Below are 24,778 nucleotides of genomic sequence, written 5' to 3' on the forward strand. Positions count from 1 at the left end.
TTCGACCCTTTGTACTTCACTGCAGGAAGTAAAAACAAAGTGGCAGATCGGCCTAGGCAGCCATTGGGTTGTCGCCTGTGAGTAAGACCTAGTGATGGACCTGGAAGGGGCTTCTTAGGATACTCTTGTTGGTAGCAGGCGAGGCTACCGAAGCCACTGCCTCTTGCTTGATTTTGTGATAGCCACACTGAGCCATAGGTTGACTGGACGTATACCTTACTCTGGGCCTTAGCTCACTCTGTGCAGTGGGCAGCTTCTTAAATCAGCATTGTAAGGCAGAAATCCTGCTCGGGTAAAATTGCCTTTGAGAAGGATCCTTTACATCGCGCGTCTGTCAGAAGCTCTCAACGCATTGGGTTCTCCACCAGAATAAATAGCTGGTTGTTTCAGTTGAGTGTCAGGTAAAGTCACCGGCTTGTATTTGGGGACCTTGTTGTGCTTCCACCACCTTCAAAACAAGAGTGTGATTGAATTCCTGAAGATGAATACACTATGAAGATGTACTGCAGGTAGATGAAAGGAGACAGGAACAGTAGGCAAAAGGCAGCCAACTTCTCAAAAGAAATTCTTTGAAACAGGATTGGGAAACAAGAAGTAGAAAGGTCAGAATGAGGGAAGCTGACAGGGTCCTTTGTGTATACCCCATCATGGGACACCTCTCTTCCCAGGGACACTGCTCTGTAATAAATGACTCGGCTCTTTAAGGACAAACTAGAAAAGACATTGGCATGCCTCACATAAGCCCAGAAGAGGCCCTTATGCAAGGTGACATAGAAATTATGTTTGCTTTTTTATTTCAGGACAGTGGCCGGTTGTCAGGATACTCATCCTGACAGCTTCTACCACCAGGCAGTGGCTGCTTCCTCTTACCTCCATGGTGGAGGGCAGATGTGGCCAGTTAGCTCCTCATCTTCCATCCTCCTCCACTATCTCAGGCGACAGATGCCAGGGCCAGCCCGCCTTCCACTTGAGCTTTCTTGTCAAGGCTCTGCCTTGAGCCCAAATCCTGACCTTTACTGTATGAAATAAAGTACTGATGAACAAGCAGAGGTTTGAATTAGAGCAGGCTTGGAGCAAATGTCAAGTCCATCTCTGCCTCCTTCCTCCACCTGCACCAGGAACCTCGGTTAGACCCAGTCTGGAGTTTGCAGCGCCTTAGGCTTTATGGGTCTGGGGAGACATAACTTATTAACAAAGAGTTATTAAATTTTTATCAATTTTACAACACAATGTAAATGCCTCCTATGAATCTACATTGTATTCATTATCATTTAAAACGTTAATTAAGTCGAAGTTGCATTTAATTTCTCTCTAAATGGGCCTCTGGGAAGAGGCTTTTAGAAACATCTGTGGGAGCGTGCGGCTCACGGAGCTGGGGAATCCCCCAGCCCGCATTCAGGCTCGCCCCCTGAGTTGATTGCTATCACGTGTCTGTGGCTAATTTGTTGTGATGTGATTGGGCATTGTCTCAAATTAGTATCAGACCAATAATGGTGTGAAGTCACTCGAGAGAGGCTTGTGGGGCAGTGGCACAGGCTTCACTGCATCCTGCCTTCCTTCCCAATCCGGGCAGAAATGGACAGTGGGTCTGCAGCACCTCTGGTCTCCGTCATGCCTTGGGATTCTCCTTCTCATATGGTGCCCATCATTTCAGTTGGATACTTCCTTCATTGGAGATGGATGCTTGTCATCTGGCCCAGCACATTTAGGACATTTGCCAGCATGCTCTTCGGAATGATCTTAACATTTGGGATCTTTGACTCCCAGTGAAGCCTAGAAGCCGCAAGCACAGAGCAGCCAAAAATGGAAACCAGAATGGAGTGGAGGTAGAAATTATAAGCAGGTCATGCTCATTGGTGAGGAGAGACAGAAGGAGGCATACTACCAACATTTGCTGAAAAATTGTGTTTCTCTTTTGAGGCTAGGATCATGTTTTAGTCTTATCTGAGCATAGGGTCACTCCCCAAAGAGATCTATATTCTATGTATACTGCATCACCAAGGGAGTGAGGTTTGTTGACACAGCAGTACTAAGAAATGGCTAGTTGGTTAACTTGGATTCATGTTACAACTAGACTTAGTGTAGTCTCTACTCTTACTGTGTGCAAGCAACTCTGAGAACACAGGGAGGATGTGTGTATGTGTTGTTATTGTTGTTACATGTAACACTTATATAGCATTTGCTGAGTTACTGGCACTACTCTGCCTATTACTACAAATATTAATTAATTTAACCCTTATTATGAGGTAACTGTTGTTTGCAGTTGAGGTAACTGTAACCTGAGACATCTGCAATGTGCCCCATTTACAGACTAAGGCACAAGGGTCTCATAGCCAGTGAGTCTGGCCACGGGTCTCATAGCCTTATGTCACAGTCTCATGACTTGCCAAGGGTCTCGTAGCCAGTGACTGGTGGAGCTGGGATTTCAACACAGGCCATGTGGCTCCACAGTGTGTGGAGTTGGTTGAGTTGCTCAGTTACTCTTGCAGTTGAATGTGATGGATAAGTCACTTAATCTCCAAGGGAGGAGATAAAAGTGAGGATTCCGGTAACGAAAACTCGAGATAACGTAGGGAGTCCTGGGGGGCCTCCTGCACAGCAGCTGGTCACCCAATTTGGCTGAAGTTTAAGACTTAGCATGCAGGGAGTGGACCCCCCTGAAGGGTAAAATGGGGCTCCATTCCTGGCAGGGTCCAGGTCAAGGTTTTTGTTCTTAGTCTGTAATATGATAGAAAGTCTTTAGACAATGCGACACTATCATATTGGTGTTTGATCAGGGAAGTGACCTAACAGAGGCTTTGTTTTGGGAGGGCTGCTGTGGCTGCAGGGGAGGAAGGGACTGGCTAGGGGGCAGCTGGAAGCCCCCCTCTTAGGAGACAAACAGAGGGGAGCCTGTGGTGGGAGGGCCAGGGCCCAGCTGCTCTGAGAAGCCTTCGGAAGGAAGACTTGATCTATAGTGTACAGGACCCTGCAGCTGAAGCACATTATCCAGATACAAATCCAAGAAGTTAGAGTCTTTAAAAGACAGTTTAATTAGTGGCTCTGGAGCAGCTGAAGTCCATGACCCTAATTCTCCCCAGCTGACCCGGCAGCCATTGTGATTCCCAGCTGGGTTCACTAGAGTTTCCTTCTTATTGGAGGAAGATTTCCTGACCTCTGACCCAGGACTGGGAGACCCACCCGTCTGCATCCACTACCACTGGCCTTGGGGATCTACTTCTGTTTCCTTTTCCTAACCAATATTTCTTCCTTCTTCCTCACTGTCCTCCCCAGTTCAAGTATGTCTCACATCTTGAGTGTGTTGAAGGTGACAGGCAGGCAGCTCTCACCTGCTGGTGTGAAGTATTGGCTCAGGCTGAACAGCAGACACAAAGCAAGTGGGAGCCACCAGTGGGGACACCTGGCCAGCGCTGAGGCTCTTGCTTCCAGCTGCAGGTGGTAGTTTCGGTGAGAGCTCATGGGAATTCTTCTTTAAATCCCGGTGTATGGCAAGGAGACTTTTCTCCTTTCTCAGGAAGTCAGCATGTCTCCTTACATCAATGGGGGAAAAAATAATAAAGTGCTTCACATCCCATTCACTGAAAATGCACTGTAGTTTTCAACCACTTAACCTTCTTGAGTGGAAATACGAAACACATTTCCTGTGAAGTACTGCCACACAGAGTCCTAAAGAAGTCAAGTGGCATTTCGAAGTACCATGGACAACTTTCTTTTCGGTTTTACTGCTTTGTGCATAAGACCTTTGTCTGTGTCCTTTCTTATGTCAGCATCTGTGGTTGTGGCATTTGTGCACACCATTGACCTCAGAGGGTCATTAAAACTGCATGGAAAAGCACTTGAGTCCTGGGTTCCCTCATGGTGGTAGGCTGTGCATGCTGAGAATGCCAACTTCTGGAAGTGCAATGTGGCAAAATGCACCAAGCCAACCAACTGTGTATTGTCTTTCTCTCTCTGGGGCTTTCTCCCAAACCAGCGTGTTGAATTACCTGGATAGTCAGGGGACCCTCCATCGCCACATCTGCTTACAGGGGTTCTGCTTCCCCAGCTGACCTTTTTCCCAAAGGGAATCTAAATGGACAGAGCTAAATCCAGCATTATCAGACCCTTGCATTTGAAATCTCAGAGGGAATTGCAGAGGCCTCTCTGTAAATAGCTAGGTAGTGCTTGCTTTGGAGGGTGATTGCTACACATGCCCATAGATTTTTATTCTGAGGAGACATTCTTTTGATGTCTAGCTTAGATGAGCAGAACTAACCATAGTGGCCTTTCTTCTCTGACCCTCTCATTTGGTCATCCTCAGGAGGAGCTAGTCTCTTATATTCAAGAGAAACAGCAAGAAAAACTCCCCCAGCCTTTTCTAGTAAATCTGAAAGCTTTCATTCTAGCCCCTTCAATACAGCAAGAGGAGTCCCACCAAATGTTCCTAGAGCTGCAGAGAAAACCCTATGCAAACTGAAAGTGGAATCTTTTGAGGCAGATCTGCATTAGGGATGATCTACTGCACTGAGAGACTTATAAATGAAGTGAGAAACACTCCAACCCCAGAGCTGGCAGTGCACCAGCTGTATTGACAGTGCATAGATGGGCATCTGCACACCATAGACCATGGGCTATCTTCTGGGAAGGGAGCTGACTGCTTGCATTAAAATGATCTTCATTTTGGCCAATGTCAGCTTTCTGGGCTGGAGCCTGTTGGATCACACTCAGTCAAAAAGGACCCAGGGGCTGCCTTCCTTCCCTCCAAGGTCAAAAATGTAGCATGCTGACATCCTTGGCTGGGCTTCCCATATTGGCAAGAATACTTGAGTAGGAAATGGCCTGGAGGATTCCAGTTCAGTAAATATTTGATGAGTAAAAGAATGAATAAATGAAGGGGTTCCCAACCCTTAAAGGAATTGGTGATGTGCTAGAAGCCAGATTGCCCCTGATCCATGAAGTTTCCCAAAACTTGCTAAGTAGCAGCTTACTGTATAGTATATGTATGTAAACATAAAAAAACTGGGATGCACAAGAAGATTAAGAGGGAAAAAATGTAGTAAGAAAAAACAAGGACATGACTGAAGGAACTAGAAAATGATCAACTGGTAGTTGCAATTGATATTCTTTGTAAAGGATACATTATGGGAAAGAAGATCTGGAAACAAAGTACCGGAAAATAACCACATAGGCAAAAATCCACCAATGCTTCAAATGAGGAGAGGCAGGGATACCACTATATGTAGAGAATTTGCTCTAGAAAATCAAGGACTTGCGACATTCACATTGAGTTTTATTAATGTCAGCAAACCTGATTATTTTGCTGTGAGTCAGGGCGGCATAAAACCAATGCATTGGGCAGGGCTTATGTGAGGAAAGGGGCCTGTTGTAGATAGAGAGGTGTCAGCATCTGCAGGTGGGCGCATCAGCCTGCCCAAATGTAGAGAAACATTCAAGGGCTTTTATGGTGGTCAGGGTAATTGACTCTGACTCAAAGTAGGCAGCTTGAATCCAACAGCAGCACCCAAATGATGACTCCTTCCACATGGAGGTATCCAAAAGCTGAATGTCTCAGCTATTTCCCATTAAGAGCCATTATTCTGTTGGTTTTGCTCAAGCCAAGAAAGAGTTTTCTTGATTGTTCTCAAAGCTCTCTCAGGCTGCACCAAGCATTCCCTTACCTTTGAATGGTTCTGAAATGCTCTCTGCATTTTGTCAAGGTTGATCTGGCCATTTCTTCAGTGCAGATGAGTAAATTTCCACATATGGTCTGTAACATATCCAACGGAGAGAACACATCCAGCAGGGATGCTTCAAAACCAAAGCCCTAAACAGGTGTTACTAAGAAGGCAGGCACAGTGACCTGCAGAGAAGAGAGATGCTAGGTGAAAATAAAAGCTGCAACTATGCTAGGAATGAAGACAGGGAGGAAGGGGCTCAGGTCATGTCACAGGGTCTGGAAGTTAGGGCATGAATGTGACATTTGCAAGGGGCTGGTTGCTGGAAACGCTGCTCCTTCATAAATATCTTCTATTAAGATGAAGATGGGAAACAGACAGACATCTCCTGTCTTTCCTCCTCTGTATGTTAGGGGATTCTGAAGCCATCCCCTCACTGTGCAGTGAACTGAGAGATCTTGTTGGCAATTATAGCCCGAAATTCTAGGAAACGTCAGAGCAGGCAGATACAAGGATGAGATCTGTGAGTTTTCTGGAAACTTTGGAAGTCCTGGTGAAGTCATGCTTTGACATGTTCACTGAGTGGATGCTCATGGCTATAATAAGAGTAATGTCTTATGTGTGTTTGAGTCTTTGCACTTCTCAAGGCACCAACATCATCTCATTTCATCTAGGCATCCCCAGCATAGACATCATGTCCTACTACCATGTGACTTTGAGTAAGTCCCAGAACTTCAATATTTTTTAGCTTCCCCATCTACAAACTGGAGATAATAAGGACCTATCTCACAGAGTGGTTGCATGAATTCAGTGAGTGAATATATATAAAGATTGCCTGGCATATGTTGAATTATTGCTATCATCCTTCATTAATATATGAAATTAACAAAGAAACAGAGATGAACTTGACCAAGATTACATAGTGGATGAGTAGATTGCTAGATCAGAAGCCTGCCATCTCCCATAGTATTGATGGAAATAATAATGATAAGCCACTTTAACCATAACTAGTGTGTTTTTTTTTCAAATGACTGACTGTCATCAAGCTAGCCTTATGATAGGCCATATCAGCTACAGGCAGAGAAGCCCACAGATAGTGACTGAGAGTTGAACAGCTTAGTATAACAGACTATAAAATTTAAATGGAGTCAATTTGTTTAATTTCTAGATCATGGAATAATTGTCCCAACAGAAATAAGCCAACAAAAATACCAGTAGATAGCTGTTATCTCCCCAGAACATTGGTTTCCATCTTGACTACCCAGCAGGCCTTGCAAAATTTGCGTGTAAAATGAAGAAATTGGAAGATCATATTTCTAAGTTTCCTTTAAACTCTGAGACTCTGATTATCTTCCTTCTTCTGATTGAAAAAGGCTAAAAGTCCTTTTTGTTTCAACCCTTACTGTTATAAATCCTTCTAAAATGCTGACGTCTATTACCCAGCGCTGTGGTAGGTCCTGTGAGGAAGAATGATGTGTATAGAAACCTCGTAGTATATAAGTGCTATTGTTCTGTGAGTTTGCAGCTTCTAGGGCAGGAACTGGGCACACAGGAACACACAGAAAGAGCCCAGAAGACTCTTACAGGTCTCTACTTTATTGTCAGCTTGTTTTCTTCCAAGGTGTCTTTTATTTTTCCTCAAGGAAAGCACAGAAAAAGGCCCTCTCCCCAACCCGGGGTCCTAGTATAATCTATGCTGCAGTGATTTGGAGTTTATCAATAATCAGAACATTGTCAGCCACTGAAGCTCTCCCAGACCAGTTCATATGCAGTGTCTCTACAAATGGCCCCAGCCCTCCCGTAATGAATGCTAACTGTCTCCCCAAAGAGCCTCCTCGTCATGTTTGTTACACCTTGTTTTGTTATTGCCAGGTCTCCAGGAATGAGCTTGTGTAGCAGGAAGCATATAGGGCCAAACCGGGACACCATCTTCAGGCAAAAGAGGCTTCCTAGTTAGAATAGTACAGATTTGATGGATGAAAACAAATGTGTGTCTTAGATTTCAGCCCAGCTGTTAGAATCCCTAGGTCCTGGGATCTTTAGAAAAACTGTGACTTCAGGTCTCATCATTCCTCATCCCCCTGAAACCCCTTCTTTATGGCTTGTCCATCCCTAAAATAGGTCTGGAGATCATCAGCAAATTCAGTGTGTTTTTGGGAGAGGGAGGGAAGTTGGAACACAAAAAGAGGAGAACAGATGGGGAAAGAAGACATTCCTGTCCTTTCAAATTCTATCAAAATTTATTTTTTAGATGATGATCTTGATCTCAACTCATCTTTTTCTGTTGTTATTGTTGTTTTTTGAGATGGGACCTCCTTCTGTCACCCAGGCTGGAGTGCAGTGGTGTGATCAGAGCTCACTGCAGCCTTGAACTTTTAGGTTCAAGCAATCCTCTCACCTCAGCCTCCCGAGTAGCCAGGACTACAGGTGTGCACCACCATGTCTGACTCTTAACCTGTCTTTGAGGTCTGGTTGGTGTTGAGACCTCACATCATCACCTTTCCTACCTTGCTTTATAGTAGTTGGACTCTGCGTCTTGTTGATTTTGTCATTAATTAGATGAGTGCTTGGAGCAAGGCCAAGACTGGGCCCAAGTGTTTCACCCATGTCTTACCACTATCCCTTTCTTTGAGCAGACCTGATGTGTGGACAGGTCTAGGGACGGCTGGAATGAGTATCAAAACGAACATTGAACATTCTGGGTTTTACACTGTGCCACTCTCTTCCCTCCTACCGATGGCCGAGTCCTCTGATTTGGCCTCCATATTACATTTCGAACTTTTTCTCACCATTGCCAGTGGCACTGCCAAGCTCACATGCTCGTTTCTTCTTCAGCTAGTCTGCCATTGTTGCCTTTCAACCTTTCAGTTAGTTCCCCTTGCCACCAAACCACCACCAACTTTAGTATTCTAAAGCACAGACTTTATCATGTTATCCCATTTTAAAGAGAGAGGAGACCTTTTGATGGTTCCTTGTTTTTTAAGAGGATAATTTCCAACTTTCTGCTATTAAAATGGCATTCAAAGCCCTTTGCAATTTGGCCTCAACCAGTTTCCCTAGTTCTGTTCTCCACGTAAGCATCCATCATCTAACAATTCTCTAGAAGTGTCTTATTTGTGTTACTTAACACATTTCTGGAACCTTTTCCTGAGACTGTGATTATTTTCCTCTCCTCTTCTAGCAGATTGAAACTTACCCATCCTTCAAAGCAGGGGTCAGCACACTGTCCCATGGGCCCAGTCTGGCCTACCACCCATTGTAGTAAGTAAAGTTTCCTTGTAACATAGTAACATCCATTCATTTGCTCAGTGTCCCTGGCTGCTTTCAACTGCAAAGTCGAGTAATTGTAACAAAGAGGGTATGGCCCAGAAAGCTCAAAATATTTATTATCTGGCCTTCTAGGGAAAAAGTTGGCCAACCTCTGCTGTGAAGGTACTGCCGTCTCTGTGAAGCCTTCTTGACTAGCTCACCCTGACCCCGAATTAGAAAAAGTGAATCTCTTTTCTGTAAGCCTGTAACATTTCATGTAAACCCCATTTAGAGCAGTTTTTATGTTGAGGTTTTTGTAGAAGTCTACAACAGCAACAAACACCACATCTCATTGGTCTTTGAATTCTTAGTATATTGCACACAGTAACCAAGGCACACAGTGAGAATTCAACAAATTGCTGATTAACATGTAAACTCTGTTGAGAATATGTTTCCAGAGTTTATTAAGCATGTATCGCAAAAGAAAAGGTCTTTCTTTTTTTTTTTTTTTGAGACGGAGTCTCACGCTGTTGCCCAGGCTGGAGTGCAGTGGCGCGATCTCGGCTCACTGCAAGCTCCACCTCCCGGGTTCCCGCCTTTCTCCTGCCTCAGCCTCCTGAGTAGCTGGGACTACAGGCGCCTGCCACCGCGCCCGGCTAATTTTTTGTATTTTTTTAGTAGAGACGGGGTTTCACTGTGGTCTCGATCTCCTGACCTTGTGATCCGCCCGCCTCGGCCTCCCAAAGTGCTGGGATTACAGGCTTGAGCCACCGCGCCCGGCCGTGAGAAAAGGTCTTTCATGAGAACTTGAACCAGAGGCCAAAAAAAAAAAAAAGTCTCAAGGCTAGAGATCTTCCTTTCTTCCTTCTTGTTCCTTTATACCTTCTTGAACAGAATCTTTGTTTCTGAACAGCCTACAGCCAATTCCTTTGACTGCTGGACAACTCTTGAGTAGTCTGATCTTGAATTGATCACTGCTTCTTCTGAAGGTAACACATTTCTTCCATTGTTTCTGCTGACAGCACACAGTGGGCTCCGTAGTGGATCTGGGGGTGCTGATGTTTTCTCCTTCCATATGTCATTGGGTATTTGAGTCGGGGTAGGAAGCCATGGCAAACCCATTGCTTCTGTTCATCCATGTTTGATTCCTCATTGATTTGAATTTACCCCAAATAAATTTGGATATTTAAGGTTCTTAAGGCAGGGCGTGCACCTTTAATCGTTCAGACCCTAGCCAGTGGCCTAGACCTCATCTCACTGGACTAATACACAAGCTAACACTAGGAGTTATATCTAGGCAGGGTAAGCCCCCAGTTCAAATCTTGACAGCCCTGAACCCCACCAGATTCCCCTTCACCCTTCGCATCTGTCCAGAATTGCTCCTGGAAACCCTGTCTCTCCAGAGCACGTGGTAGCCAGCTGAGGTGGGAGATGGGATGCCCGTGGCCTGTGCCTGAGACCCTCCTAGTCCAGTTCCCTGTCTGGATAACTGGAGACACTTCAGGCTCAAAGCAAGCATTGTGACATTTGGTTCTCTTCACACATGTGCCTTAGACAGATGGAAGAACTGAATGTAAAGAGATTCTACAGAGTGTATTGGAAATAACAAAATTGTGTATGTGTGTTTTTAAAGGATACCCTTTTGGTTGCCGCATAAGTTATTTTTGTTGTTGTTGTTGTTAGAGATTAAATCTCGATAACTTTTTGGAGTTAGAATGGGCTTCCCATCAGCTGAATGGGCTACACACTCGTCTTCTTTTTATAGCCATCCAAGAATGCCACTGCCTTCCTCACATCCCCTGCTATGTTATCAGCATGGTAGTTTTGCTTGAGATCAAATCAGGGCAACACAGGAACTGTCATTTTTCATTTACTGGAGTCCTTTGATCCCATTTGAGGTTTATTTGTTTCAAGTGAAAAATACAATCCCTATTGCATGCATCTATTCTTTAGAGTACTTTTTTATTTTATTTTTTTTTATGTTAGAGATCAAATCAGAGTTGTAAGTAGTATGGTCATTAGTTATCACCACTAGATTTCATAGGCTACACTTTATTTCTGTTCTTACAAAATCACCAACCTTCTCTGTTGCATAATGATCACTTCCAGTGAAGACACAATATGCCTTTCTTGGGTACTTGGGTGTTAATTTATTTCACAGTTTCCTTTGTAGATACAATCAGAGTCACCTATCACATTCCTGTTTCTGCTTTTTATTGTGTTCCTTTGCTATCGCGTTTGTGTGATCTTTTTCTGAAAAATGACAGGTAGTGTTTCTCTGCTCACTGTATCAGTGACATATTTTCCACAACTTCTCTATTGCTATTTTAAAAATATAACATTTTATAGATGTAATCTTAGTTGTTTGTAACTTAGGTTTTGTTATATGAGCAAATTTCCTAAATGACATGTTGGTGTAGGTACATTTTTTAAAGAAAGGGAAAAATATTTTCTGCAAAATAGTTTCTTCTAAATTGTAAGTGAAGGAAAAGCTCTGTTAGTAAGATTATAATGCATTTTCCTGATTTCTTAGTACATCGAAATGCATGAACATTATTTTTATGTAAGTGATTAAGTTGCGGTTTTTAATAACACGTTGTTAGAGCAAAAAGAGCTATCCCTTTTGATTTATTTGTATATTTACTGGGTGACTTACAGTGCTTTACGTATTAGAATTGGTTTGTCAACAATTAACATTCTAGGTTTTTATATAACCCATACTTCAGGTAATAGAGGATTATTAAACTGCAACCAGTGTGTTAGAAATCTGCCTACTGGTAATAAAATTCTTATGTATAACAGCAGCTGAGAAATACTGCTGTATATTTATGCATAGATTGCAAGATAGATGGCCTGCAAACCGCAGAGGGGCCTGACATGCAGGTCCACCAGCAGGTGGCGCTGCTTTTCTAGAAATAAACCCTCTACCTGGCTTCTAGGTACTCTCCTCCTCCTCACTTTCTGCCTTTTCTCTTGCAGATTGTCTCCTTTATTTCTCTAAAATAAATATCTAAAACTGTTGTTGCTGTTGTTTGAAGAGATATACTGCCAGTAGGACAATGCCCCTCAATTACTAAGGTTTATTTGAAATCCAGCTTGCCTGATGCAGTGCTTACTTGAAACAAGTCCCGGTTAAATACATGTTACTGTTTGTAAAAGGTAACTACACAATGCTGGATTCAGCACTGAGATCGGATTACCTGTGCTGTCTGATTATTGTTATGTGGCAAGTCCTCATTTTAATCTAATATCTATTTACACAAATTAATCCCATAGGCTTCTATTCACCTCAGGATAATGAGGGGCATTTTTATTAAAGTGACTGATTGATATACTGAATTAATGTTTTATATAAAAAAAATCACCTTAGTATGATGTTCTTTCATCACGGTTACTCTAGAATCCAGGTTGGGTACAGTGGCTCATGTCTGTAACCCCAGAACTTTGGGAAGCTGAGGCAGGTGGATCACTTGAGGTCAGGAGTTTGAGACCAGCCTTGCCAACATGGTGAAACCCCATCTCTACTAAAATACAAACACTGGCCAGGCGCCTGTAATCTCAGCTACTTTGGAGGCTGAGACAGTAGAGTTGCTTGAACTCAGGAGGCGGAGCTTGCAGTGAGCCAAGATTGTGCCACTGCATTCTAGACGGGGTGACAGAGCGAGACTCCGTCTCAAAACAAACAAGCAAACAAACATAAAACTAAATAATAATACTAATAAAAGAGTTACTCTAGAATCCAAGTCATCCAAAGCATGTTGCTTTTCTCTCGGGGCCAGAACTACATTTTGACAAACAGGATCAGAGTTTTTATTATGTTTTGTTATGTTTTTTAAGAATACTTTTCACAGAAAAGCTGATCAGCTCATCAACTTGGGTATCATAAATGAGGACAAAAATCAAATATGCAAGCAAAACTATTTTTAAACATTATTTTGTCCACACATACCCGATTTTTCAACCATTTTTTTCAAGACACAGCTATATTTTTTTACTGTTTTTTCACAGTCTGCGGTATTCCTTTGTATAGGATATTTGTAAACATTAGCTTATGTAGGAGAAAATGAATTTATTGAGGTTACAGAAGGGGAGAATTGAAATATGTCTCAGGATGACTCACTTATTTGTTTATTTTCTTCATTATTAAATTTTCTTCCTTTTTTTTTAAAGAAAACATTGTCTTACTGTGTCATCCAGGCTGGAGTGTAGTTGTAAAATCTTGGCTCACAGAAACTTCTGCCTCCCGGGTTCAAGTGATTCTCCTGCCTCAGCCTACCAAGTAGCTGGGAATACAGGCATATGCCACCATGCCCAGCTAATTTTTGTATTTTTAGAGTCGGGGTTTTGCCATATTGGCCAGGCTGATCTTGAACTGACCTCAAGATATCCACCTGCCTCAGCCTCCCAAAGTGCTGGGATTACAGATGTGAGCCACCATGCCCGGCCCTTCGTTATTAAATTTTCTACCTATCAGGCCATAAAGAACTTTGGAAGCATAGGCAGTATTTTACTCTTTTAATAGGATTTCTCTCTTTTGAGTTTTTAAAGTTTTCTCAGGCATACTGCACTAAGGGCTGCAAGTTGATCTAGATAATATAATGTACATTCTTATTTAATTCACCCATGTGATTTTCACAGAGAACATCTTGAAGTGTTATTGATTCAACAAAACCAAGGAGGAGAGGATTGGGGAAACATTTTCTTCTCAGTGAATCTACTTTAAAGCATTGGTTTTGTTGAAAATGATTTTTTGAAAATATGGATTGCAGTCAGTTTTCGTGTAAAAGTCAAACCCTGATGGGTTTCCTTCCAGTTCTCTGTAGAGTGGATGGTATTAGCTGGAGTAGCTGAAGACAGGAAATAGCCATCCTGAAATCAGGGTAAATTTACCTGGCTGGGCTATGAGGAATAGGCCTTGTGAGTTTCACGGGACCCCTTTCCGAGGCATTAGATAACCTTATTTTCCTGTTGAATAAGTTCTCCAGAAAAAAAAGAGAAAAGAGACCTTCAATGGAACTGGACCATTGCCAAGGGCCTCCCTGCTTTAGTTCCATGCACGAATGTGTGTTTCTTACCTTTGAAAGGAAAGTGGGCTGAGCGAGCTAGGCAGTTTCTGATAGACTTTTCCAAGCTGCAAAGCCCACCCACTATCCTCTTTGAACTTCAGTATTTAAATCGAAGGAAAAATAACTTTCCCAGGGGATTCAGATTATTACCAAATATTGTCCAAATTCTATCATTTGGAAGGTAAACCTTTACACTATCTGCCCTTTATACTTCCAACTGTGCCCTCAAATACATCTTCCTGCACTAGCCAAACTGACTTTCTTACAGTTTCATATTTTCCAACCACCTTGACTTGGTTCAAGCTGTGTCCTCCGCCTGGCATGCCCTTCCCGCCCTCGATTGCCACTCCTTAGTCTGTTCAGCATCACGGGTCAAGTGCTCCCTGAGTGCCAGGCCCTGTGCTCCATCTGGGGATATACAGTAAATAAGGCTGACCTCTCTATTCATCCTATTCTTGTTTCAAGTCTTCTTTTCTTTCTTTCTTTCTTTCTTTCTTTCTTTCTTTCTTTCTTTCTTTCTTTCTTTCTTTCTTTCTTTCTTTCTTTTTTTCCTAAACAATTCTCTCTTTAGGACTTACTTATTCGCTAACACATTTCATGTAGCCATCCCTTGACATTCTCGTGCAACATCTTTTGTACTGTTGCTTTTACGTAACTTACGAGTTCGTATATTCGTATTTGATGCGGTTATCTAATTTCTCTGGCTAGGGTTGTGGTTCTCTCTTATTGTGCATCTTTAAAAAGATTTTAAAGAAAAGAACAAGAAAAAGTGATGCCCAGCATTAAGCTCAGAGTCATTACAAATCAGAGCCAGAAAGGTCTCATACTTAACTAATGCTCATCCCCCCGGGAAAGGGAAGTGTCTTACCAAGGCCACATGGTTGATCCAAAGCAGGCCTAGAACCCGGGGCTCCTGAACACTAAGCTGTGCTTCTCCCCTTTGCAACATCGCCTCTGTAGCTGCTAGGAGCTATTTATTGGGAACTTTGCAGGGCTCAGCATTGTGAGAGACTCAGTGATATGTAAACTCCAACAGAGCAGCTTATAAGCCTAGTAGGGGGAGTAGAACACATTCGAATTGAAAACAAGTTATAATAATGTAAGGCATGAGATCAGAAGTGCCAGGGGATTTTTTAAAGAAAGGAGAGAATTGATCTTGTCATAATCATCTGGGAAGGCCCCCTGGAGGAGGCAGCCTAGCCTGTCCCTTCAAGGGTGGTCAAGTAGTCAGGTGAAAGGAAGACATGGTGGGAGGGCCTGGTAAAGGAGTCACTGCCTCTCTACCCCGCCATGCCCCTGCCCCTTCTTCTGTCTCCCACGTGTCTGAATACGCCGATCAATCCCATGACCTCCCAGCAGAAATTCAAGGGAAAGAGGCCCTCACAATCAGGCGGTGTGAATTTCCTGTAATTTAGAGGAAACAGTGGGGTTCCTCTGTTGCCATGTGTCTTTCATTTGTTCTTGCCGTGAATGGTTCCAGCCTTCTCCAATTGAGGTCCGTTTAAACGTTTTCTGGCTTTTCTTGTTTTTATGACATTTGGCAAAACCTAATTATTTGACTTGAGCACTTCATTGGGGCCATATGAAACAAGGGACAAAGGTGACAGTCGAATGAGATGCAAGGGTAGGGGTCAGGTTGGGGGTGGGAAGGCTCACCCCATTCTAAGGGTTGGTTACTGGATCAATTGCTTGGGGCAGGAGAGAGAGTATGGACCCATGTGAATTACACCATGTCCAAGGGTGGCAGACTGGTGTGGAGAAGGACCCAGAAGCAGAGAACTCTCATTGTTCTGACTCTTCAAAGCCCAGGCAATAATCATGGGTAGCGTTTAGAAAGAGCTCACCAGGACTTCTTTTAAGTGCTTTTCACATTTTCCGTCCATTCTCACAACCCTATTAGATAGATATTCCAATTCTCATTTTATTGGTGAGAAAACTGAAGTTAGATAATTTGCCAAATACCTAGGTTCAGACCCAACAGTGTGACTTCAAGGCCTGTGTGCTTAACTCTTACCCCTCTACCCACTCAATATGAGTTGACATTTGTGGAAGGATATCCCATGCCTTAAAATCTTTATCTCAGGGATGGTACACTTGAGTGTCACTGGTTCCAGGGCCAGAAATGCAAACATGGAGTGCCTGCCGTATATCTGGGGGTACAGTAGGCAGCAGTGGGGCATTTGAGCAGCTGACAAGCTCCTGCCCCAGGAGAAAGGCACCCTTTTGGAATGAAGACTCAGTCCTCTATGAGATTTTTAATTAGAAGTTAGAAATCCATATTCGTATGGACAATCTTCAGACTTAAAGATTGGTTCTCAGACTGTCAGCCTGCAGCTCCTGGTTATGTCCTGTAATCCCAAAGCATCTCCCAAATTTGGTGTCCTCCTTGGTCCAGTAGGGATCACAGTAGATCGTAGGACATCGAGGTATGGAGTAACTGATTTGACCTACAGTAAATCCAAATCTATTTGATTATAAACTATCTTAGAAAAAGAGCTCTAAAGAGGGTCAGAGCTGGGACTTGGGCAGGTGGACTGACTCAAGAAGCTCATATCCTCACGCTGGTCTCACAGGCAGAATTCTGGCAGCAAATGATCTGAATTAGAAGTCAGCCGACCTGGGTCCTGGTTCAGGGTCTGCATATGAGTGCAGCTTTGAGGCAAAAGAGGGTGAAGCCAGAGCATCTCCAAGCACCTCCCAGTCCTTCTGTTGCACTCTACACCTTTTTCTCTAATGCGTTGACCAGAAAGGGCCTGCCATACACTAGCATTATAAAATATTGCACAGGATGTGTCCAAGGATAAATTATAATAGCATACAGATAATGATTTTATAGTTCAAGAACATCTACAGAAGGTGATTATGCCCTTAAGAAATATACTAAATGCTGTGTTTAGTGTAAAGTCATAATCCACACTGGTCCTTACCTCCCAAGGTTAAAAGCATACTGTATTTCTAAAGTGTTCTGGCAGAACATTCTTCATCGGGCACCTGGGTTGCACTAAGAACCCATGCATTTTACCTTTATCTGAGTTTCAAAGAAAGTATCAGTGCACCCATCTGGAATATATATTAGAATTCTAGGGGGCTCTTGACACCATTGGCTCAATGGAAGATATGGTATTTCTGGATGAGCCAATAATAATAATGTTAATAATAATAGTGGTTCATATTTATATAACATCTTATGGTTTAGAAAACAGTTTCACATATACACAATTAGATTTTAGGCTGGTCTTTAAATATAAGAATCATTGGGGCAAGCATTAATTTAAAGAATATAAACAGCAAAGTGGAAATGGAAATGTACGATTGACGACTTCTGCCAGTCATGGCTATTTGAAGCTGTTTGGCAGCAGGGAGGTGGGGGGCAAAAAAAGAAAAAGAAAGAAAGAAAGAAAGTAACGTTGGTGTCAAAATGTGTAAGCAAATAAAAACTTTCACCCCAAAACGGAAATGTAAATCAACATTGTGTTAACCAGGAGAATTTGATGTGGGATGTGAAATAAAGTCCACGAGAGACCTGACCCCAGCTCTCTTTTCTGTTTCTCACTCTGGGCAGGTGGCAAATCTCAGATTCCTGAGGCAGTGTGATCTTTTCTCCACTCCTTTGGATGCCTGGCAGTTTGTAAATCCACAAGGAAACATTTGTTTCAAGGGCCTTCCTTAACAATCTCATGCCAACAGCATGAAGTGATCAAAAGAAATAACTCTTGTCTTAGATTTGCCTTGTCCAGTTCTGTGGGGTGGCAGAACCAGTACCTCGAATACCTTTGAGAAATGGTGTTCAGGGCTGGAAATTGGGTGAGGTGAGAGAAGCTTTTGCCTTGGGCACCAAATTTAAGAGGAGACCCAAAACCTCAGGAATCAAGATAAATGATAGTTTCATGCAATATTTTCAAGCTATCAAAATAAAATATTTTCAAAATATCAAAATTTTAAAAATCCAGGATGAACAGAATGTCATAATTTTAAGTAAAGACAGGATAAATATTGATTCCAAAGCTGGCATTTAAGTACTGAATTCACTAGGGCTGGAAACAATAAGGACACCAGGAAACTAGCAGCTGCAGCCATAGGTGTGAGCCCTTCCAGGGTGCCAGGAGCAGTGTTTGGTATCTTACAGGCACTTTCTCTTGATACACTTTGGGGGACCTGATATGACCTACAGTAAATCCAAATCTATTTGATTGTAAACCATCTTAGCAAAAGAGTTCCTTTACAGGCTCCATAAATTCCATTACAGTCCATTTTGTCTTTGTTAAATGTATGGGTTGGAAATTACAATTCTTTTATTCACAATGATGATTTTAGACACACAGCTCAGAAAGATCAGCATTCACTTAAAAAATATATTAGCATACTTGTATCTATTAAGCACTATTGCTTTGTAGGCTCCAGCTGATGATTTTATTAAGTAGACTGCAAAAGGGGAAGAAAAATCAAGGATAATTATAAATTCATAAATGCATAATTCATTGGCATAAAATGATTTAAATGGATTGGATGTGGAATTATCTATTTCCTCAAGAAAATAACAGAGATGTTCTGATTAAGCCCATAATCTAGTGTATGTGAAATTCTAGCCAAACTGATGGGGCACATTTTCTTTTCTGAAACTACCTTTGATAAGAAATGCATTACAAACTCATCAGTTTGGTTTCCTGTTAACAAAGAGACAGCAGCCGTCTGGATCATTCTGGATTCACAGTGAAACTGCCACACCATGTATCCTCCAACTAAAGCTGTGCAAGTTTGACAAGGGGCAGATGAATCCAGGAGTTATTGTGCAGGGGTTTAAATCTATGAGGCAGCTGACGGTTGAAATAATCATCTATATATCGCTCTGAGCTAGCTGGGGAAAGGTTGAAGCTGTATATTTTCAACATATCTAGTCTAATGGTTAATCTGTTGTCTTGTACGGGGCTCTCGCAGGGTGGACTGGCAGCACACGCTGACAGCTTCGAGGAATTGCTCACGGTAGATGTGGTTCGCCTTGCTTTCCAAAGTACTGGATGGATGAATCTAACTTAGCTTGAGTTGGAAAATGTGAAACTCACCTGACTCATGACCTCAAACATGAATGGACCAGCAGGGCTAATAGTGGGTTGGGTGGTAGGGACAGTAGAGTCACTAAACTACCTCCATTCCTCTCAACGTCCCCAGATCTGTGTACTTCAGGTGTGCTCCATGGGTATTTCTTTTGTTATTTGGCTGTCTTGACAGGTTGGGAAGAACATTGTTCTTTGTGGAGACTGGAAAGCAAGGGAAATATGAGAAGATTAAACTACTGCAGGGGTCAGCAAACTTTCTCTGTCAAAGGTCAGTGAGTTAATATCTTAGTCTTTGCAACACATATGGCAAAGTCCTCAACTTTGTCATTAGAGATGGAAGCAGCCAGGGATGGCAGGTAAACCAACAACTGTGGCTATGGTCTGAAAAAATTTTATTTATAGCCACCAAAATTTGAATTTCATGTCATTTTAGTGGATTACAAAATATTATTATTCTTAGATTTTTTTCCCCAATGACTTAAAAATGTAAACACATGTTTAGCTCATGGGATGTACAAAAACAGGTGGCAGGCTACAGTTTGCTGACCCCTGAACATGAGAAAGATGAGAAGGAAGCAGCTGTTGGTGCCCAGGATGTGGCAGGTTTCATCCCTACTCTAGAAGTTGTCCCCCACAAACATGGACTGCAGGTGCTACGGCAAGCTAAAGGAGTCAGTTTTAACTTTTGGCCACAAAGCCAAAAGTTGGCTTTTCGTGTCAGGAGTAGGGAGTAGGGAGAGAAGGAAAGAAAAGCTGCGAAGGGGCTGTTTGTATTTGACTTTTATACATTCCCCACCCCTCCCAGATGGATGCAAAATAAAAATTATCTCCCATCTCCTAGTACCTTCCCATTCTCCAAACCCCACAGCAAAAATTCAGGGATGTTCTTGAATTTCTCTTTTCAATTGTGCATTTCCTGTTGGAATTCCATTGTTCATCTCCATGTCTCATCTCTAAGAAACTAATACCTAGTGATTTTTGCTTGAGACTTTTCTTTGCCCTTGAGGTAATAGAGAGTCTATTCCAGGGAAAAAGAAAATGGCTAAAGGCATCCAGAAAATTCCAAAAGGATTTTCTACTGAATACTGAGCAGGGCAGAGCGTTGGGCAATGATTCTAACAGGTCAAGTCTACAGTGAAGATATATGAGCTGCGATTCTAGATATGGGGGGCTTTGGTAGATGCTTGGTTCCTCTCAGGATGCATACAGAACATAGTTTGAGATTGGGGTTGGGGACCTACGGCATGGGTACCATGGGTACATCTAATTTACCCAATTGGATTCTAGAGGATCCATTAGGCCCACAGTATTTTGTAGAGAACACTGCATTCCAAGTCATGTGGATTCTGTTAATATATTTATATAGTATTTTTTTCTCTCTCCCATGTAGGAGCTGAATTCTTTCATTACTCTGTGTTGATGGACTCAAACTTACACAATTCAGGTTTCCTAGGCAGTGAATAGAGCCAGAAATATACCCTGTGATTAACTTCTATGTAACCTATTGTTCCTTAAAGTCTCCCTCCCCATTTTCCTATTAGCTCCACAAAAGCCAGAAATGCAAAAGCTCCAACAAGCCTCCCTTCCCTGCCCTGGCAGCCTACCATAGGGTGGGCACTCCCTATGCCTGTCCTAGGGCAGTACAGGTCACTTAGACATTTTTAAAAATTCTTATTCTGCATAACCACAGATTTTTAAAAAACTGACACCCATTAGGTTTTCCAAGTAAGTGTATTTCCTATTTCCTAGCTAGAAGTTGTGAAATTATCCCGCTGGAATAATGTATATGATAATGTGGTTGTTCAATTTTAGAGAGGTGTATATGTTTGAGATATTACGATTGTTGGGGTTGCTTTTAAGGGGCAGCGTCTTTCATCTTTTCCTCATCTGTGGGTTAATATTAGCCGTGATGTCAGAGGTTGCAGTGAACCAAGATAGCACCACTGCATACCAGCCTGAGCAACAAAGACCTTGTCTCAGAAAAAAAAAAATATTAGCCATGCTCTTTCAAAAGATAGATTTATAGTTGATTTTTATGAAGAATACTACAGTGCTCATCGAACTTCTTGGTGATATGTGCTATTCCAAGGTTGTCAGGCAAGAAATTCTCATTCCAAGGCTATCACCCACACCCACTTTAACTCCCCTGCACTTTGGTACTGCCCACTACTCTGGGTGTAGAACGTGGCTCCATTGCCTGGCTTACCTGATCCTAGCTGTGCTTAACAGCTCAGCCTCGTTGATGGACACATGGCATTCCCCACTGTGGGATTCATCCCGAAACAGCAGTCAAGTGCTCCTTTACAGCAATTATACTACCAAATTCACAGTATGGGTTGTTCATCTGGCATATATTGTTATTTTTGTGGTTGTTTACCCATCATTGCTTAAGGAAATAACCACACCCTCTCACCAGTCTGGTTTGTGTGAGAAAGAGCCAGGCACCATTCCATCCTCCAATCCCAAGATTGCACTCTTGTGGCCACATCCTAAGACTTTGAGAGTTAACTTGCGCAAACTTTCTGGTGAAAGTCTTAAACAGTCATATCAGAGAGAGCTTAGGTCAGCTTGGGAGTTTTGTCCATGGTGAATTACATTTTGCAACACGACTGTTATAAAATTCCAGGAATTTTACCATCACTCCCTACCCTTCATTTTAGTAAAACAACATTTGAAACACCCACTTTTCATTGGTGTTGCTGACGGCCAAAGGAAGTGCCGTGGATCCCTTTTTCTGAGGAATGGCAAACTCACGGCGTTTAATGTTAGGCACTGATATCACAACTAAGGGGACTGACCAAGCCAGCAGTTTGAGACAGACAGCAAAAGTTTATCACCAAGGACTGATTTTTCAGTAGAATTTCTTTTAGCAGACTTCAGGAGAGAATGGGTCTGATCTTGCTGCTAAACTGAGTGTTCGGTGTCTGTGCATGTTGTGGGGTGACGGGGAAGTCTGTATATTTTTGGAAGTTATACTAAGAAGATTGTCTTCTGAATTTCCAGAAGTATTATCCCTCCTGACATGGATGACAATAAAACAGCAAAGGAATTGCAGGAAGTCATCAGGGTAAAAGAAAGGGGGAAAAAAAGGCAATTCAGCTGTGAGGGAGAAACTTCCAGTTTGATTCAAAGCTATTCAATGTTAAAATTGGTTTGGAACTTTTCTAAAAAACATTTCACTAAGGATTAATTTCCGTTTTCTTTTCTCCTTATTGTTTGGCAGTCAAGGTTGCAGCTAGATCACGCTATTTCAAAGACCCATTTGAGTTCAAGAAGGAAACTCCCAATTCTCGGCTTGTGACCGAGCGAGGTGAAGGAGGACTGTGACCCATCCCCATTTTTAATAACTGCCCTGCATCCCTCAACGTTCTACTTTACCATGCTGAGCTCAGTTGAAGAAGAGCGATGCACTACTGTGAATTTTAGCTTGCACTTAGCTTGCTGGGCAGCAAAATACCAAAAGGGAAAACCGTAAAAAAAAATTAATAATAATTAAAACAACCTCACCCCCAAACTGGCAGCTTGCGCAAGACTTTAGTCGGAAGCCCTGTTAGCTAGATGCCTTTGTGTTCAAACCACTTTGCATGACTCTTACTCTGAGTGACTCCAGTGTGAATATGACATTACTAATGACCTGCTAAGTGTGTACAGATGTGGGTTTCTCCAGATGTGGTGATTAATAACATAATGGAGATAGCGGTTGACTCATGTTTATGAGTTGTTTGCCTTTTATTACGTTTCCGAGCTTATTTGCTTTAAACTGGTTTTGTAACTCCAGCCAACAAACTCACCTTTAAATCTTAAAGGGCATCATCCCCGTAAATCTCCCTGGGGAAACAGGGCAGAGGGAATGTGCCCCAGGCTAGAGCTGAGCATCAGGTCCATTCTATGCAGGCATTAGACTGAATTAGGGAAGGCTGGGAGTTGCAATCATTGCCCCATTTCACTCCAAGGACCATAAAGAGGCTTGGTAAACCCTGACACAGTGTTTGCAATCTGGCAAGGCTGATAAAGGAAGATATTTCTTTTTAAAGAAATCTAGTGAAATATGTAATCATTTTGAAGTAAGCCCAGAGTTCTGGCCAGTGTTTCTGGAAGACGTTGCTTGCTTTTGCTTGAAAACAGAATGCTGATGAAAAGTCGAGTAAAATGTTGTTACAGATGTTCAACTCTGCATTAAGGCTGTTGGAATTACCACCACATCTTAAATCAATTCCCAGAACATTGTCTGGAGGTTATGTCATTGAAATAACGAATCCTCTTTAGTCAAGTATAAGCAAACATGTTAAAACATCATTGTAACTTTAAATTAAACTCTAGCGCAAACCAGGGGATCTGAAGCCTCATTAGACTTGCCTGACATTTTCCTAGCACCGAGTCTTCCCAAACTGTAAAACTGTTAGATTCAGTGCCTATTAGACAAGGGAGCGCTGGGAAGTTACAACAGCACATTAAGTGTTATACTTAGGGATGTGCAAAAACAAGCCCTTGAATTTTATGAGTACTTGGAGACTGGATGGAGTTCAGCTCCTATAAAAATTCCATGTTAGATTCCTGAACTTGTTTGTGTTCTAAAGAAGTCAGGTTTCTTTAAAGGATCATATCTTCATGTGGCTTCCGCAGCATGAAGGTAAGTGAAAATGCCAGAGATGGAGGTGTATTGTAATTAGCCGAAATGTAAGTTAAATAAGAGCTTGTAAATGTGCATCGTCATGAGGTAGTGGCCCATTACTTCAACACATTTGTCTTTCGTGAAAGTGAGTAAATTTAAGCCTCCCTTTTAATTCCATTTTTATTCCTCTCATGTAGTCACAGAAGCCATGAAATGAAAATTATATTTTATAGCTTAACTAAAAGTTTTCCTAGATCTGCTTTCTTTAAATATGCAGAAATTGATAGGATCCATATAAAGGCTAATAATTAAATATGGTTATACCCTACTTATGAGAAAGAAGTTATCACTGCTTCTCTTGAGGGACCTAAGCCATATGTAATGGTCTCCATTACACAGCGTTCATATATTTAAGCTGGAGACGTTTTCCCCCATCTCTTCAGGGAACAGATCTGCATTTCCAAGGCTGTGAGTGCAGGAGGAAACCTTTAAACCCAAGTTTCATTTAGGAGAACAAATCCCACTTTAAATGCAGTATGATTATGATAGATGATCTTTCTGAGTTGCAATGAAAATAAATAGTTTCTTTGCGTAGAAGAGGCACAACTTTACTACCAGAATGAGGTGTCTCCCTGGAGCTGGCTAACAGGTTATTAACTTGCAACTCTTCCATCTGAAGATCAGTGTGGGCCAACAGCTAGCAACAAGATGTAAAGATAATGGCCACTTAACCAAAGAGAATTATTTGTTATAGGCCCAATGCAAACAGGGAAGCAAATGCTAAGCAAAAGAATCCCACAGGCATGCTAGGGAGGATGACTTCTGTTCAGGTCTTAACTCATCTAGATTCATTGTGTAACTGGACACAACCGTGGTAACATCTGGTGACCTTGAAAAACTCTAGCCGTGGTAGACTAGGTTAGATAAAAGACCTTTGGATGTGGGATTACAACCTTAAGAAGGCCAACTGAACTATAACCTTAAGATGAGAAAAACAGAACTTGCACCCTGACTAGAGTGACTCACATGCACGCACACAAACACACACATGTTATTTGCTCCAGCATGCTACGCAACCAATCTAGGTCACCCTGAACACAATATACCAATTGCAAGCGGCCCATATTAAAAGATGACCTTGTC

At 42.2% G+C, this 24,778-nt stretch overlaps 2 protein-coding genes across 11 annotated transcripts in view; both read left to right on the forward strand.

The window, feature by feature from the left end:
• KCNMA1 (potassium calcium-activated channel subfamily M alpha 1) overlaps positions 1–24,778 on the forward strand; it is a 755,994-nt gene that overhangs the window by 637,840 nt on the left and 93,376 nt on the right. For 2 of the 10 annotated variants that reach the window (XM_077944845.1, XM_077944846.1), the window contains exon 19: positions 22,247–22,333. In XM_077944845.1, the coding sequence (XP_077800971.1) occupies positions 22,247–22,333 (87 nt within the window). 10 annotated transcript variants of the gene reach the window in all.
• Positions 20,943–21,957, forward strand: LOC144331127 (uncharacterized). The gene has a single exon (XM_077946528.1). The coding sequence runs from the start codon at positions 21,059–21,061 to the stop codon at positions 21,611–21,613; it is 555 nt and encodes a 184-aa protein (XP_077802654.1). The 5' UTR covers positions 20,943–21,058; the 3' UTR covers positions 21,614–21,957.

The sequence above is a fragment of the Macaca mulatta genome, chromosome 9 (genome assembly GCF_049350105.2).
Source record: "Macaca mulatta isolate MMU2019108-1 chromosome 9, T2T-MMU8v2.0, whole genome shotgun sequence".
NCBI classification, from domain to species: Eukaryota; Metazoa; Chordata; class Mammalia; order Primates; family Cercopithecidae; genus Macaca; species Macaca mulatta.